We start from the raw sequence: 18,956 nt of genomic DNA, 5'->3' as shown, positions 1-18,956 counted from the left end.
ATATGAGTATTTGACCAAAGAGGAGCAAATGGCTGGCCACCGTGCCCCGTACTGCCATCCGGTTGTGATGATTAGAACCACTATTGACGAACCATACTCATAGAACGAGGAAATGCGCGCGAGTTTAAAATAAAGAACTAGTGTTAGGTTTAATGGTCCACCCAACCAAAACACTTCACTTTACAAGTGAAAACTATTTAATATTAAAATATATTAAACATACTTTGGAACATGTTTTGTCTATTTTACGACTTCTTCAGCCATAACATCTTGTAACAGATTACGATACTCATTGTTGCTGTCTAATAATTTTAAAAATGGAAGAACCCATGTCCTTTATGAACTGCTTGAGAATACATTTATCATCATCATCATCACCACCACTGTCCCACTCCAGTCGCCCGGGTGTGGTTAATAAGCCTCCTCCACTCCTTTCTCTCCTTCCACTTTTCCTGTTCCATTACTTCCGCCACATCCAATCCAGCTTCTCTAACGTCCTTCCAAATCTGATCCATCCACTTTCTTCTCTGTCTCTGTCTTGCAACTGGTCTCTTTCCCTTAATTTCTCTTGCCACTTTATGCGATACGTTAGCTAATCGTGAAGTAGAAGTGTACCTGGTTAAAAATTGCTTGACCCACACCAATGAATCAAACTATCTGGGGATCACATTAGATAGAACCCTCTCCTTCAAAAAACACCTGAAGAAAACGGCTGAAAAACTGAAGTCTAGAGACAACATACTTCAGAAACTGTGTGGCACTACATGGAGTTCGTCAGCCAACACTTTACGCACCACCGCCCTCAGTTTAGTCTACTCAACAGCTGAGTACTGTTCTCCAGTGTGGCTCAATAGCAGCAATACCAAACTTATCAATGCCCAATTGAATCAGGCAATGAGAATTGTATCTGGCACAGTAAAATCAACACCTACATTCTGGTTACCAGCACTGAGTCACATTCAACCAGCGGAACTCAAACGCAAACACACCCCTCCGGGAGTATAAGACGATAAATGCAAACGACCAGCTACCAATACAGCAGGACATCACTGCTGCTGAAGCCAGACGTTTACGCTCGCGGAACCCCTTCGTCCGGACAGCGAGACACCTGGTGAACAAGAATTTCAACCTCTTGCAAACCTGGAAGGAAGAATTGGTAAAAAATATTCCATGTCGGCTAAAAGACATCACAAGCACCACAACACCAAGTGGCTTTCACCTAGCCCGGAATACGTGGTCAACGCTAAACAGGATAAGAACAAACCATGGCAGATGTGCAGATATTCTCTACAAGTGGAGACATATACTTTCGCCAGAATGCAGTTGTGGTGCTCCCAGACAGATCATACGGCACATAGTGAATGACTGCCCGATGCATTCCTATGCTCCTTGCGCTGCTGGGAAAAATGCACCGCTGCGCTGCGAGTGGCGAACATTGTAAGTTAATGCGATTACCGCACTCATATCTCTGTAGTTTCACAGCGTGTTGCTATGGCCGACTAAATAATAACAGTGGGATTTCAGAGTGTTTTATGCAACAACAATCGGCCAAATTATTCCAAACTTCAAGAAAGTGGTCATGAATTAAATTTACAAGAAAAACTGTTTGCAGGAAATAGCAACAGAGCGAATAACTGCAAATATGATAAGAGAAAGACGTTGGTTCACTAGAGAGACTACCATTTCACTATAGAGGCAACATAGTAATTTATGTATTATTTGTGGTGATAAGATTGATTTTCATGTACACATTCAACAATGCTGTCTTCAGAAAAATATATTTGGCCTATCTCTAATACGATATCATGGTAGCGTAGGTTAATGTTGCGAGTGAGGCCTTGGTAAAATAATAAAAATATTTCCATGAAACGTAAGCATATTTCTGCTGTTATTTATACAGATTACTCAGAACATGTCACCTCGTGTACCGATCAACCCTGTGAATTGTCTGGACCTCGCATCTAAAAAGCGCGGAAAGAGAAATACAACAAGGAGAAGAGCTTATAGAGGAACTTTTTCCGATAAAAAGGCACAGGTCTGATGTTGGACCAGTTGAAAATATCAGAATATCTTAACGTTGCCAATAAATTATTGTGTCTGTATTTATAATATGATCGCGACCACCTCTGTAATATAACGGTTAGCGCTACCAGTTTCCTTCGTCGGGGGCCCGGGCTTGATTCCCGATACAGACAGAAATTTAAGATTGACACGAGGGTACATGCAGCTCATGTTCATTAGGGGTTGCTTGAAAAGAGTTGCACCACCTCGGGGCGAGAACAGAACTTTACGTATGTAAAATGCGGTATTTCTGTGAGCTATTGATATTGTGTAATGGAGGCCAATTTCTATAATCACAGTATTTTTGTCCACTGCCTTTTTAAATCCATTTCGTGAGGTTGTGACAGAATACTCTAAAATTTCACATTGTGGTCTGTAGTACGGTATGTTATTATTATTATTATTATTATTATTATTATTATTATTATTATTATTATTATTTATTTTGCACACATTCGTGATAATGATATTCAAGCAATTGTACAGATTTTAGGAAATCAAAGCAGAATAAACCTTAATGTAAACCACAGTTTTACGTAGAATTTGAACCCATAAATTTACGTACAATTCCAGTCGTGGCAATGACCACCGTCTTCTGCATGGTTTTGTAGATGTTGTTGTTTACATCCAACTCCTTCAATAATTTGAATAATAATAATAATAATGTTATTTGCTTTACGTCCCACTAACTACTTTTACGGTCTTTGGAGACGCCGAGGTGCCGGAATTTAGTCCTGCAGGAGTTCTTTTACATGCCAGTAAATCTACCGACACGAGGCTGTCGTATTTGAGCACCTTCAAGTACCACCGGACTTCAATAATCTGTTTGTAATTGTTAACCTTTGTATTAGGTTAAGAGTAACTGTGTATTAAATACTGTAAATGTACAAATCCAGAATCACTTCCTGCGATTTACTGCTAAGATCCACCGTCTTTTCAAATTCATTTCGTGAGGTCGTGAATGAAAGCTCTATATTACTGTATCTATTAATGCAGCCAAGAACAAGCACATCATTCTGTCGGAACATTGTGACATTAAAAAATTATCATCTGAAGACAGCACTGTAAAATAATTGAATAAATGCATGTAAACGTCACACACATGCCAGCTTCTTATGGCGAGCTGTTAATGAAGATGACTCTAAGTAGTTCTCATAGTATCCACCCGCAGCAGCACAGTGCTGTACGCACGGAGCCTATAGTGGCAACTTCAGTGACTTTGTGGAAGCAGGTCCAACTGTAATAGACTTTATTAACAACTTGAAAGTCAAACTGTAAATAATGTAAATACGTATTTTATTTTTGACTAATGTTGATATGTACAGCCAAATGCTAAATAATAATAATCTTGCCAATTCCCTTCTTGCTACCCATTCCTTTCCCATTCTTTTTACATGTCCGAACCATCTCGGTCTTCCTTTCTGTATGTTCTGTACTAGCTCTTCTCTGATTTTAATATTTTGGATTCTATCTCTTCTTGTCTCTTTAACCGATGTTCTTAAAAATTTCATTTCTACTGCTTGGATCTTACTCTTAGCAGTTACCAGCATTTCTAGTCCATATGTTTCAACTGGTATGAAATACTGTTTATAATGTTTATTTTGTTCTCTTGGATACTTTGTCATTCCATTAAAGCTCTCTGACTTGACGATAAAATGTACCTTTACTTAGTCTGTTCTTAATTTCAGGGTTGATTTCATTACTTCCATTAATAATGCTACTCAGATATATAAACTGTTCTATATTCTCTAACCGTTCTCCGTCTATGTGCACTTCGTTTCACTTTTTCTCTTTTCCACAGTGCATGACTACAGTTTTCTTTTTACTAATTACCATTCCAATCTCCTTCAGATTTTTATTCCAAATGTCCAGTCTCCTCTGTTCTTCCTTTTCTCCCTTTCCCAAAATCACCATCTGCAAATATCAAAGTATTCACTTGATCACTACTGATACTCTGTTTTACACATTTTATGATTTCATTTATCAATATAATAAACAATAATGGCGACAGTGCACTTTCTTGTTTGAGACCTTTTTGTTTTGTATAAAATGTTTCAGAGTCACCACTCCCCACTTGTACACTGCTTTTACTCATAATATAACATTTATACTTTGTTAATTTTTGTACATTCATTTTTCCGTAGACATTCCCATACATGTTTTCTCTTAACTGTATCAGAAGCTTTCTCCAAATCCAAAAATACAAAGATGATTTCCTTGTTTCTTTCCAGATGTTTTTCCATTATCGTTCACACTGTAAATATCAAGTCTATTGTTGATCTATTTGGTCTAAAGCCATAAGTGTTCTTCCTATAACTGTTCCTTTCTTTTATTTCTTTTTTTCTTCTCCACTTTGTATTTCCGTGTTAGGCAACTTCCTTTTTGTACAATCTTGGAATGCCTCTTGGAATGCCAATCTTTTATCCTCCTCCTCCAATTCCCAAATCCTGATCTTTGGTGTCTTCTTCAGTACAATTTTAGGGATTTTTACTTGTTTATTCTCGGTCTGTTATTATAAAATCGACGAGTGTTCCATACTGTCCATCCCAACTATATCAGCTGATCTTATGGCTATTCCTCTTCATAAACCATGTGTTCTTTATCATCAGGTTATTTCTGATACAAAAGTTCAACAGTTTCTCTCCATCTTCATTTGTATTGCCATACCCATGTGGGCCCAGAACATTCTCTTATCCCACTCTATCAGTTCCCACATGGGCATTCAGATTCCCATTATCATGATCCCATCTCCAACAATATATGTTTCGAGTTCATTGAGGAACTCTTCTTTTTCTTCCATACTACATCCTGTCTGTAGAACATACACCTGTACTATCTTCAGTAGTTTACATGTATGTGCATTATTATAATTCTTTCATTTACATACTCAACTTCAGCTACTGGTTCAACATTCCGATTCACGATAAATCCCACTCCATTTCTTTTCCCTTTACTATTACCAATCCCCAGTACAAGGTGTAATCCTTTCTTAGTTTCTTCATTCCTTTCCCTTTCCATTTTACTTCACTTAACCCCAGGATGTCGAGTTTTCGTCTCTCCATTAAGTCAATCAATTCATTTTCCTTCCCATTTATTGTTAAAATACTTATTGTTCCAAACTGGGTTTTGTTCTCTGATCTAACACTTGCACAAACATCAGCATTACCATCATACTGTGCAACTATAGTCAGAGACTTATCAATTCCATTTCAATTTTTAAACTTCCATATGAGGCTTGTATTATAGTTGAAAGCCTAACGCATCTGTGGATTGTCTTTTGGGGTTTACTCCGTTACCCTTTGACGATCCCTCTTCTCCACAAGGCAGTGGTTTCCTTTTCTAATTTTCTCCAGAGAGGATGGGTTGCCTCATGCACCATCTTCGCCATTCCGAAGGTCTCCTTCTCTGCCTAAGATGCTGTTAAGGTCTTCACTCATAAACCTGGGCATGGGTTCCATGTTATACCTCGTGAGACTGGGTCCCTGCCTGAACTTAGCTCTCCTTCACCCCGGCCTACTGATGTGGAGGATACCCACCCCCACAACGAGGATGCGCCAGACAAGAATTACTCAAGTGAAGGACAGGGAAGGTGACCCTATCTCCCTTGAGCCAGGTTAATGGTTGTGTGATGTCACAACCCATAATGGTCATATATTTTATAACCAGAATAGTGTAAATTACAATAAAGAGAATTACTTAGATTCAGGAATCTATAAACTTAAATGCAATCAATGTTTGTCACGTACGTGCGGCAAACAGGTAGGAGTTTTCAAACTAGGTATCTGGAAAACGTCAATGCTAACAGACACAAGAAGTATTCTGTTATGAGTGTCCATATGGGAGATACCGGTCACCAAATACCGACATAAATAGAGACTTGACAATTTTAAAAAATGTGAGCATAGAGAACCTGATTTATATAGGTTTGGACCAGAGTATTAACGCAAACAAAAATTTGAAGTTACCTCCTCGAAAACAAACATCCCACCCTCCCGTTCTACCTATAAGCAGAGCTGTTTCCCCTTCCCCTACTAATAGCACTGCTCCCCCTCCTACCGCCCCCTAGCCAAGTTCCGCTGGGTGAGATGAAACATAATTATAACACGCTCAGTAGCGTGGCGAGATAATCTTACAAACACCCCTAAACCAAACCAAACTACAGCCCCAATGGGCCTTCCGCCTACCAAGCGACCACTGCTCGGTCCGAAGGCCTGAAGATTACAAGGTCAATGCGACGAATCCTCTCGGCCATTATTCCTGGCTCTCTAGACCGCGGTCGCCATCTCACCATTAAATAGCTCCTCAATTAAAGGTAATCGTAGAATGAGAAAACCTGGAACCAGCCCTCATATCCAGGCCAGGAATCGAACCCGGGTTCTCCGGGTGAGAGGCAGGCAAGTTAGACCGCGGAGCTGGTTTCAAACATTAATTACCGGTATGTGACTTAAAAATCTAGAAACTTTACATTCAGTTTTACCGGGAAAACTTCTGTCAGTTTCCTCTGAAAATTTCTTTCAGTTCAGCAACTTTGATCAGCCAAACTCTTCGAAAAATCTAATACCCGTAACGCCAATCCAAACAACAATCGACCACAAGTAGGTTTTAATTCTCTAATCTAATAAAATAAAGCACATTAGACACCAAGCACCTAACATGATGGCGAAATTCCCCCCCCTTTTTTTTTTTTTTCATCTTCCATTGTAATTTAGTCACCGGTATAGCCTACTGTTCGTAGTCTGGTGGAAATCTTATACCACGTAAATTAGGCCTACATCGACTTTTTAAGGTTATGCTGAACTCGAGAATATGGTTTCGAATCCAAGTATCGATCCTCAAGTTCTTGAATGCATTATATTCAATTCTGCCCATCACTAATCACAATCAAATTGGAAAGAGAAAAAATATCATTAACACTTCCAAAATTATGGTTATTCGCGACCTTGAGCTCAGCTGGAAAGCGCGCTTGCTGTACAAGTCGGTACGACTGTAAAATGATACATAGATTCTAAATGTAACGTGCGCAAAGAAAACGACTGCAGTTGTTATAACATTTTAACACAAAAAACATGAAAGTCCCAGTCTTATATTAGGACCAAAACAGTAATAGGTAGAGGCACCTGTTTGTGTTGAAATTTTTTGCCTAATTTTGTCATTTTTTAACAGTTATTTTGGTATATTTTTAACTAATTTTATTTTATTTCATCAATAATTTTGCTAAATTTTATTTCCACTTTTCAACTATAAAAGGTAAACCAATAACTTAGTTGATAGCACATTTGCAGTATAACAACATTGTATTTTTGCATAAGTATATAAATACATGAGTTACGCTTCTGCTTAAAACACATACAGTATTACACATTATATCAAAGCATGGAGGTTTGAAAAAACTGTATCAGCTGTCACTAACAAGTATGGCCCAGCTTAAGTATATAATTTACATATCAGTCTGAAAAAGACAGAGAAACCACTAGTTCCATATTACTGGGAGTCAAAGATGTTCTCCTGTCAGAGAATGACCTCTCACTATCAACATTACTGACTGGGATTCGTTGAGCCTTCACTACAGCTTCCACAAAATGCTCATATTCTGGTTTCAGGGAAAGAAGAACGGCAATCACATCAATATCTCTACCTGCTCTATATGAACTAGTAACTAGATCCCTAAACTAGCTTTTTCAGGCTTGCTCTACCTACAGATTGAAACAAAGATGTTAATTGCATCTGCATTTGTTTTGGTAGTTTGGAAAGTTTATCCAAAGTTGCCTTTAAAAAAATAATAATTAAACAAAAAAAAAAAAAAAAAAAAAACTGTCCTCTAGTAATTTAACCTTTTGATCAGTGAGGTTTTGGAGATACTCACAGGCCACCAGGAGTGAGTTTTCTTTTTGAAAATTTTGAACTCTTTTTTTAATTTTAAGTTATTTTAATTCTAACTTTTCTCTACTAATAAATTTACATAATTTCCATGTACAGTACATAACTGATACATTCAGTTTAATTGAAATCAGTGGCGTAGGAAACATTTTTCTCAAAATATTGAAGGAATGGTAAAATTGACAAAAATATAATTACTCGCTATATGTGATCAAGTTTGTACCATTTACAACACACTGACTTGATTTTCACCCATCAAAATATCTTTAGGGTATGGTACTGACCCAGACATTCGCGTTTTTCATCGTGGTCAACTTCTGTACCCTTTCCAGTACAAACAATAAACAAAACAAAACAGTTGCCAGGAAAACATAAAGAGTTTAGGTTATGCCTTGCCACTTATATAACTGACTTTTCCTTCACGTCTGTATTTTCGGTAACGAATAAGTTGTACTTGTTCATTTCTGAAACTATGAAGTTCATAATATTACGATCAACATCATCTTTGAAAATCGACACTTCGAGTCTTGAATTACTGTCATTAGCATTCAAATGAAGATTATCACCAACCCCGGAATTTGATGGATCAAAATGAGCAGAAAGCGTAAGAAGAAATCTGCCTACAGTACTCTACTTTCTTCCTTCAGTTTGAACAGCTGACAGCTTAGCCGTCATTGTGACAGCAGAGCGCTGCACTTTGTCCTCAATTTCCATGTTGTCTTCCGAGGAATAACTAATTTCACTCTCATCGGAAACAATACAATCACTATCACTATTATAATATCAATTTCATCGTCAGACCCCTCGTTAGTCAAAATATTACTTATATCTTGCGAAGCAATCTCGCGGCCTCGATTCGTTCCCGCCATTATGACGGGTGTTTACGGTCAGAGTGTGGTTGTTTCTACGGAAACCAGAGATGGGGGAAAAGAAAAATAATGTGTACTGTCAAGGAATAGTCATGCAAAGCACTCAACAGAAACAACAATAGAAAACAGTTCCCAGGTGTTGTCGTAATTTTTAGTACAATCGCGTAAGAATTTAGGTACCGTAACTACGCATGCTTCGACAGAACTTCATCACAGAACATATGAGATGTAATAAAACATTTAATAATATTCACTGAACATGTCAAACACCCCCCAACTTTGTTCTAAAAACCTGCCAGGACGATGTCATGAAACAATTTCAAACATTCAACATGAAACGTGAATAGACGGCACTACTCCCGTGGGCCACGCGCAGCACTGCCATAAATTGACGGCATGTTGGAACTCTCTAATGTGAGCAGCAAGTTACATTTTGAGCACTGCACAAGAAGAAAAACAGCTAGGTAATGAATTTTTGTGACTTCATTTGGGGTCAAGGCTTTGAAATAGTTCACAGCAACACTCTCATCTTCAATAGTTTCAACAAAGTCTATTAGATCATGAAGATATTCTCCAACACTTTTAAAGCATGAACTCCACCTGGTGATCACAGGAATAGGGAAGAGTTTAGCTTTAGTGGGTTCGTCTTCATATTTCTGCTTCAGGAATTGAATGTATGCATGCTCTCTTTTGTGTATTAAGGATGACATGTTTTGCCTGTACAACACATTGGTTCAAAGCCCTAAGTTCCACGGCCCACGCACACTGCCCACCAAATTCAGTTTATGAGCCCAGCACTGCGTGTGTACCCAACCCTTCTGAAACTAGAACCCTAATTGCGTTTATACACTTGCCCATGTAACATGCTGAATCTACATTCTGGTACTGAATTTCAAGTTTGTGAATTACACTCATAATTGTTTGTGAACATTCTGTGGCATTAGCATTTGCAATAATTTTCACTCCCCCTACAAATAACTTCTGAACTGTACTGTACTGTAAAATTATTTAAAAATAAATCAACACACATAACATTTTCACGTAACTTTCACTTGTTACAGATATACCAATAAACACGGACATAGTAGAAGCTATCTTATCAACGCCTATGATTCATGTAGCTGAATGTCCCTTTCGACTGTAGCCATTAACTGCTTCTATTTCTAAAATGTAAATTTATGGTTGGGAAAACGACCAACAAGATGTAATACATGTAACTAATCTCATGATTAGACCTGTATTGAATTTGCTATAATATGCTTACAATATTGTGATTTTTTATTCCACCTTTTCAATACAATTGGTTTTATGTTGTTAGATCATAATGCTACAACACTTTTTTATAGGGACATGTTACACTTGAATTTCAAGCCTATATAATCATATCAAGGTTAAGTCCACAAGGTTTTGTAGTAGCAGTCAAAGGGACGCACCATCATTCAAATATTATGAAAGAAACAAATCAACTCCTCAAGATTTTGGATTGACGTCCCTTTTGAATAAAACCCTCATAAATACAAACTACTACCAACGGAAAATCTGATCGTAAAAACAAGACTAGTTCGATGAAACTAACTAATTCAACATTTTACTGTTCAAAACTATTACAGTAAAACCTCGTTAATTCGAAGTTGTTGGGACTCAAAAATCGGACTTTGAATTAAGTGATTTCGAATTAACCGCTAATTCTCAATTCAGAAGTACCAACCCTTGCCGCGTTACAAAATATTCTATGGCCCGTTACTGCATGCAGTTAACCTTGATTTACAACAGTTTATACCCTTCAAATGCCATGAAAAAAGAACTCCAAGAAGGTGCATTTACAGTATTCAAGTAATGCACTCTGATATCTCACTGGCAAACATAACCTCACGCAAGGAAAGAAAAAAATCACACAATTCAAAGACGAGGATAAATTATGCCGGTCCCCTTGTGCAAATGCATTATTTTTTTTTGGATTTCTGTACAGTTTGCATTTTTAGATGCTTTGTACTGGCATGGAAAGTGCCCGATGCCCTTAAAACATTGTGGTTTATCGAACTTTCCTATGATGAGGGGATAAAGTTTCTCGCTTCCATCCCATGTGCATTGCAACGCACTACTATGGCCCATTTAAAACCATAAGACCGTTTGGGCTTGCATTAAAATAAAGCAATGCAGTTTCACCGGCAATGACAATATTGTTCGGTGCCTACGAATTTATTATATGAGCTACGTTTTTCGTCAACTGTCAGCATCACCAGTGTTCGCGGATTCTGTTTTTCCGCACACTGCCTGTTGCGTGATATTACGGCATTCCTTAAAAGGTTGAATACGAAAGAATTCTGATTTCATTCAACTTAGCAATCGTGAAGCGCATTGTAGACCCACCGAAGTTAGTGTAAGTGCGGAAAGCTACCCTTCCACGTTCCGGAACGCGGAGCGGATAAATTTAGAGTTGAAATTACTCTGTAACATACTATTGTTTTAAAATGTAAAAGCAGTTTCGAATTAAAAGTCTGAATTTTGGTAATGGGGCCGACATTGTACTTCGAATTACGAATTATCCGTATTTAGAATTAAACAATTTAAATAACATGCAAAACTGTATCTCATGTTTTCGGGAACGAGAGCTTCTTCGAATTAGGCGAGATTTTGAATTAACCGATTTCGAATTATCGAGGTTCTACTGTAAATTACAGTAGCAAGCCTCAAAATTAAAACATGAAGCTGAATTCCAACCTATCCAAGATTTTAATCTTCAGACACCAATAAGTTTTAACCATAATTACGACTCAAATTTTAACACAGAAGTCAAATAACATATGTTTTTAATAAACTAGAACTTTGAGAAAACAATTTTAGCCAAATTTTCAACATTTGAAGATACTGTGTTTTGGACGTCAATATCTTTAGAATTAACGGTTATCCCTTTTTTTAGTATAGGCATTCATATTGTTAAACTATTAATATGTTCACAAATTCCTATGTTTATATATTTTATTACTTAATTTTAGAATTATAATTAAGCACAAATTCGTCAAAGCAAATCAAATTATGACAGGTCTTAACCTTGAGATGATTATATAGGCTGAGGATGCTTGCAATTCAAGTGATACATACCTATAACCGCAATATCCATAATATTACAAATATATTTAAGAAGCAGAATATTAACATTTCCTTCAGAACTAATAATAGAAACCTAGACATTCTAAACAACTCTAACTCAATCAACCCTTCCAACCCCTTTGAAAAGTCAGGTGTCTATAGATTTTATTGTAACGACTGCCTCAGTACCTACCTCGGACAGACCGGTAGATCGTTCAAAATTAGATATACAGAACACGTAAATGCAATTAAATACAGAAAATTTTCCGCAGTAGGCCAACATATACACTACTATAAACACAAATTTTATGGCGTAGACCACGATATAGACATCATTGAAATAATAAAGGTCCTATACTTGATTTCACTGAACAATTTTACATCTCACTTGATCAGTACCATAATTTAAATTTTAATCTCAATGATTTATCCGACAAACCTACGATTTTATTTGATACGTTTATCAAAATATTGAACAATCTTAAAATCCCCAAAAATCGATCTATCTTCAAAACAATCCATAACACGCTTACATATTACCCCTACCGCCGTCCGCGCCCACCCGATTATAGTCCCACCTCCACCGCGCTCCCTCTTCCCCTCGCTCAGTAACTCCGCCCCTCCTTGCTTCCTTCTGAGGTCCGTCTCTTCACATTCAGCCTGTTAGTTCCACTCCGATACATCTACTACCAACTTGGCACCTGAGGTGAGTCCTTCATTTCGCTAATATTTCGCGAATTTTTACTCCTTCCGATTTTCATATAACTTTAAATAGCGTTTTATTTCTTATAGGTTCCGACTTGGATCAGGATCTTTCCAAATCATTTATGTATTCACAACTTACAACACAAGATCTTCAAGTATCACCTTAGCAAGAACCTCAATTACTATTCCTCAAAATAATGTAAACCATTCCAGAATACAAATCGACATATTGAACTGTTCAATGGACATTCTAACTATCAACATCAATACATAGTGAAAAAATTAACTCATCTATTTCTCCTTGCATTGAACACTGATATAATTCTTCCATTCTTAAGTCCAAGTTGAAGCTCCAATCAAATTTTATTGTACATATTTTATGTGGAACACCATTCGACTAAATGTTTGTTTACCTTTTTAATGTGTCAAACATGGCTACATAACTTCAATGAATTGACTGGTCAAAAAGTTAAAATATTACAGATTTAAGCCTACAATCAAATTTCACTATAGGCCCTAATTATATATTACAAGAACAAAATTTCTTTCAACAAATTAACCTTTTAATTAGAAATATTAAGGTGTACACCTCATAGAATAATGACCATTCCCATTTTACTTACCTTTAATTTGTGTATATATATATATATATATATATATATATATATATATATATATATACTATTTTAATCATATAATGTATATTTTTAATCCACCATTGTAATCACACCATAAGAATCATGATCTATACTTGTCTTTGTTTAATTATTCTCGGCTGATGATGACAGGGAATCTGTCGAAACCGGTACCGAATGTACAAAAGTTGTGATGTTTTAACTGTAATGTAAAACTTTCACACAATATATAGTATTGAAAAGGTGGAACTTTTTGTCCTTTCTTTGATGTGACACATGTCACTATAAAATAGTGTTGTAGCATTATGATCTAACAACATAAAACCAATTGTATTGAAAAGGTGGAATAAAAAATCACAATATTGTAAGCATATTACAACAAGACGTATTCGACTGTCAATATTAACTAATGACTAACGTTTTAAAGCCACATAAGGATTAACGTACAATGCCAATTAAATTAACACATTTATCAAGACAAAAAACTTTATAAATTTTAGGTTTGAGACGATATTGTAATTTTAATCAAGGCTATAGACTAATATGTTACAGTACACACAGTTGTTCATCTCACCATTAGAATGGAAGATGAAATGCATGAAACTTTTTAGCCAGAATCTCATTGTATCATGTTACCATTTTGAGTTTTAGACATCAGTGTTAATGAATTAAGTCTTTTACTCTAACATTGGCACTGTTATTTTAATCACAACTAAAGTGTCAATTTATTCGTTGTATATCATAAATGCATTTCAGCAAAATGTTTTTAATCTAATTAGTGTTAAGACTATAATTAAGTATGATTAATTATAAGTACATCACGATTATAACTTAACCTTGAGACATTGTAATAGCTGACGATGCTCAGTAGACGAGCGAAACATGTCCTAACTATAGTATTATGTCAAGGATAAAATCCTAACAATAAAAGCATTTTATGTATTGAATAGGTGGAAAACAAATAGATATTGTATTATTTTATAGCTGTGTGATATCCTGCATTGTCATGAAGCAAAAGAATCTGCCTTGTGAGCACTACATGCTGTTTGTTTTGGACTGCGCGAGCACAACTTCTGATAATCTAAGCATCTTGACAATTGCATAAAGAACACTTCTTGAAATTTCAGACAAGTCATACCTTAATGTCGAAATCGTTTAGCATCTGTTTTCTTGAACCTCTGCATCAACTCTTTGCACCAAGTCTTCAGTAATGACAGACGGTCTACTCATGGGCATTAGTACGGCCTTCTTTAAATGCTCTAAACCATTTTCATACCATTCCTTCACTCATAGTGTTTTCTCCATTCACTTCACTAATCTGCCGATGAATTTCAACAGCTTTCACGCGTTTTTCATTCAGAAAACGAATCGCAGCGCGTACTTCGCACTCGGAGGGACCGTTGATTGCCAGAGGCATTTTCAATACGCAAAAACAACCGTAAATACTGGCGAATACTTCCATAATGGCGTTTGTGGCTAGCCTACAGATGTACGTATTGAGCGTCCATATTCTGAACGATGACCAAAGCGGTGCAGTGGCCATATTTACAAACGGTACTTGCTTAAAAACCATGCTTTGTATTTCCAGAAATGCCGTCTACACAAGGAACGATAAGGGGAAGAGGTAATGCTTCAGTGCGAGGTTATTAGGCTTTAGGTTGTCCTTGCCCAGAGGTAAGTTGAGTTCTTTATGATGCAACTCGTGGAAGACACATTGGTATTGGAAGAACATAGTTGAAAGAAATGACATCAGAGGGCAGAATCATTCAGAACCTGATGCTGAAAAAGAAATAAACCTCAGCAAGTAGGCAGGCAGGCAACTGAGAGAAAAAATATATTTAGAATTGGCGGATACCATATTTACTCATGTATTAGACACACACACCCCCCCCCCCCCTGGCTTTTTGAGATGAAGAAAATGGAAAAAATAGATCTTGTCTATAAGACCCCCCCAATGTAATTCATCAGAGAACAATGACGATTCCGCTTCGAAGCGGGTACAAGTCTTATTACAGCTCTGATGACATCGCACAAATTTGTGAATAGTTTCGTCCGTACGACGTACGCAATGAAAAACGCGTCGAATCCATACGGTATATCTGTGTTTCGTAGTTAAGAAATGTCCGGCTCTGTAGCGTAGGTCTACTGCAGCTCTGATGACGTCGCACAAATAGATGAATAGGCCTAGCTTCGTGTCCAACCCGCACATTGCAAGCATGCATCAGTCACGCTATATGTCTGTGTTTTGTAGTTAATAATGTCCGCCAGTGTAATGGCTAGCACAATTAGCGTAGTTGCTGTCTGACTTCGATTCCTGGTACCGTACTGCCAGAGATTTACGAATGGCAGGAAGGCTGATATGCGGTACCTGTAACTCCCCTCCACTGAGCATGTCTAAAAAGAGCTGTATCATCTCGGGATGAGGAAACGAGTTTATTTAAGTTGAGAAATATTCACGGTTGTTGCTATTTATACAGCAGGCGAGATCATTAGCAAAGTGGTCGTTTAATATCTCGTAACTCGGGCTATTATAGGTATATATTTGGAGAGAAGTAAGTTTAAAACGTGATAAAAGCTATCCAATTCAAACGATCATTTTACTCGCCAACGTACCAAACAAATAATATTAATTTTATGTCCCGACGTACTTTCAACGATTTCCGGAAACGCCAAACAAAACATACTAGGGTATGCGTTAATAAAAAAGAGGCAACGAACGTACAGAATTAAACATTATGATAATAAAACTCATTACCGCCACACCTGTAGATATCCATAAATGCAGTATATTTTTTCCGTCAAACTGTTGGCACTATCAGGGCGATAATATACCTAACCTAAACAATGCGGTCTGTCTTATCTCATGAACAGCTGCTTACGCAAATCCTGATGGGATAAATGTAGAGAACAAGCATGAAATATACTCAAAACTAAGGGTCTGTGTTTCAACAGCCGCAGTTATCAAAAGAATGTATCCAGTTATTATGCATTACATTCGGAAGTACAACTCGTAACATACGCTACTTATCAGGTGTTGGTTTGGCATGTCTTCTACAGTACGGCTTTAATCGGAAGGAGTGGCTTCTGCTACACATACACGAACTGGGAATATCAGAGACCATCTGGGAATAGATTTACACTGTTTAGACTCTATAGTCGCAAACGAAATTATTTTTAAAAGCTTCAAAAAGACGGGACCTCGTATGCTCTTGATTGCAGTGCATGGCTCAAAGAGAATAAAGCATGGTCGAAGCGAGTGACGAGAGATAGCAGTGAAGACGACATCACTTAGAATGCAGACACGCCAGTAGCAAGGCAGGGAAGTTGGCGGCGCAAGGTGACAATTCAAATGAAAGCAGTGATCATGTTTATTGTGTGGTAGGTCTACTGCTGAACTGACAGAGACAAATGACTGGCCATTAAGTTATTTTGTATCAATACTTAATTATATAACACGATACCCTTATCCCTTTCTTCTACGGGATCGAGTATGAAGTGAGACGAATCTTCGTAGCAAGTTTTTACGGTCGTATGCCCTTCCTAACGTCAACCTCACCAGAGGAATTAAAGATGTAACGAATGACGTGATATGAATAACTAAAACAGACTTTTATATGTACCATAGGCCTAAAAGTCGTGTTCACCATTTTTTGTCTTTTTACGTTTAGAAATACTGCCTTCCGACGAAAAAAGCCAGTATAACTTAAATACATTCTAAGTTTGTTAAATAATAGTATAGAATGTTTACACGTAGTACAATTTATAGCTCTTTATAAGTAATGTGTTTGCTGCACAAAATTTTGAGGTTATCGCATATTGGACCCCCCTTTATTATTTTTGGCTGTAAAAGTGGGAAAAAAAAGGGGTCTAATACGCGAGTAAATACGGTATATTGGTGTTCTCCGACGAGCAAGTGACTTGTAGCCGTAGATCTCACCGCATCACCCACCGAATGGGTTAACTCTAAACAGAAGGAAAATGTAAGAGGTGTAACACTTTGAACAATGAAGATAACAGAAAAAGAAGGGGATAAGAACTAAAGGCTCCCTAGCCTCACAAACCTAATACTGTCAGGGTCGGAAAAGAACAGGAGGTGATGAAGGGAGGTCGAATAGGAAAGATAAAGATGAGGAGCCTGACACAAGTAGAGTGGAACCTCGATTATACGTTCCCGGAAACGTTTTCCCGTATTATTTGTTCAAATTACGTGATCCCGCGAACATCCTAATTAAATCACGTTGTAAAAATTACGTATTATCCGTTCCTCGAAGAAACGATTTCCCGGATCAACCGTCCAGAAATTTCAGTCCCATCACCGCTAAATCCTCGATCACACGGTTTTCAAGAAACTGTATCTCATGAAAGGACGGCTAAGGCATACTTATGGATCTTGGTGTTAATGTCCCGTCATTGCGATAATTAGAGGAAGTACTGTACTGGAAAAGCGACTGGCGGTGAACTTGCATAAGGGACCATCTTAGCATCGCATTTGAGTGGTACTATTTAGAGAATCCTCGGAAATCATAAAGCAGAGTGGCCACAACAATTGGAAGGAGACAGAGCGCATTCTGACAGTTCTACCTGAAGACGGAATAAGTTTCGTCAAATGTTCGTACTTGCAAAACGTCTACATTAAGTCCAGGGTTAGATTTTTAAAAACCTTTTTGCGTTTGTATCGCCAAACAGGTTTTCGGTACTTCCCTCAGGGCACTGTATAGTCACTGGGCTTTCAGGTAGGAATCGAAACTGAAAAAGGTCAGATAACAACTGTGTTTGTTGCCAATGATAATATAGTAGCACAAGCTAAAGTAGATCTTTGGGTTAAGAAAAATTAATTGAAAGAATTGGGCCTATCATCAGCCGCAATAAAACAGTTGGTTCGGCAGTGAGTCGAAATCCTGAAACAGGCCACCTGAGAGTTCAAAGTGAAGAGTTAATCATCACCTTCATCTTCATTGTCTTCTTCTGCTGCTGCTGCTGCTGCTGCATGAATGGGTCATTAAGGACCATGTGGAATCAACATTTGTTGAGCTTTTCTTCTTGTCCAATAGTTCTTCATTTTCATCGATTGTTGTCATTTCTGTTGCTTCTTCTGTTGTTCTTTCTTGTCTTCCTCAAATCCCCTTGTGTGAACAATTTTCCCGATTACATTTCTATCCGGCAGATTTGGTGATCCTAATTCAGTAAGGTCTTTCTCTACTTGCTTATACCATTTTGATCTTGTATGTTTGATTTGCAAAAATTTCTGTATTTGGTAAGTAAGTCTATTGTTATTCATTCTTTCCAAATGGCTTATAAACTGAATTCATTGAAGAGTTAATATTAATAACTTCAAATAATTTGGGAGTTGGTTTGTTCTCTTCTGAAAAAACATAAGTTAAAAAATAGACAATAGCATACAAGCAAATAGACAATAGACAATAGGATACAAGCAACATCAAAATTCTTCCACTCCATTTGTCAACTACTTTGGGGTGACACATTTTTTCAAGCTTCCAAAATCACTCTGTGCAAAACATAACTTGTACTGATTCAAACTTATAGACTAGCAGTAGCAACTTTTTTGGAAAGACGCTTACGTGCCACTGAAATGAAGTTACTCTATTTTTATCTCCAAAAGGTAAGGAATAACAAAATAAGGAATGAGAACATTCAGCAATAACTTGGACTGAACAGGAGTCTGTTGGAAACCTAAAAATTAAGCAGAATACGGCAGTAT

General features: G+C 37.3%; 1 protein-coding gene across 3 annotated transcripts in view; it reads right to left on the bottom strand.

Annotated features, from left to right (window-relative positions):
- Positions 1-18,956, bottom strand: part of LOC136876041 (pyridoxal-dependent decarboxylase domain-containing protein 1) — a 236,988-nt gene that overhangs the window by 30,300 nt on the left and 187,732 nt on the right. Inside the window, exon 16 of one of the 3 annotated variants that reach the window (XM_067149659.2) lies at positions 371-1,140. The exons of the other annotated variants lie outside the window; for them this stretch is intronic. Within the exon in view, the coding sequence (XP_067005760.2) occupies positions 1,070-1,140 (71 nt within the window). The 3' untranslated portion in view covers positions 371-1,069. Of the gene's footprint in view, positions 1-370; positions 1,141-18,956 lie in introns of those variants that run through there. 3 annotated transcript variants of the gene reach the window in all.

This window comes from Anabrus simplex, chromosome 6, assembly GCF_040414725.1.
Source record: "Anabrus simplex isolate iqAnaSimp1 chromosome 6, ASM4041472v1, whole genome shotgun sequence".
Lineage (NCBI taxonomy): Eukaryota > Metazoa > Arthropoda > Insecta > Orthoptera > Tettigoniidae > Anabrus > Anabrus simplex.
This window is presented reverse-complemented; position numbering and strand designations above follow the sequence as displayed.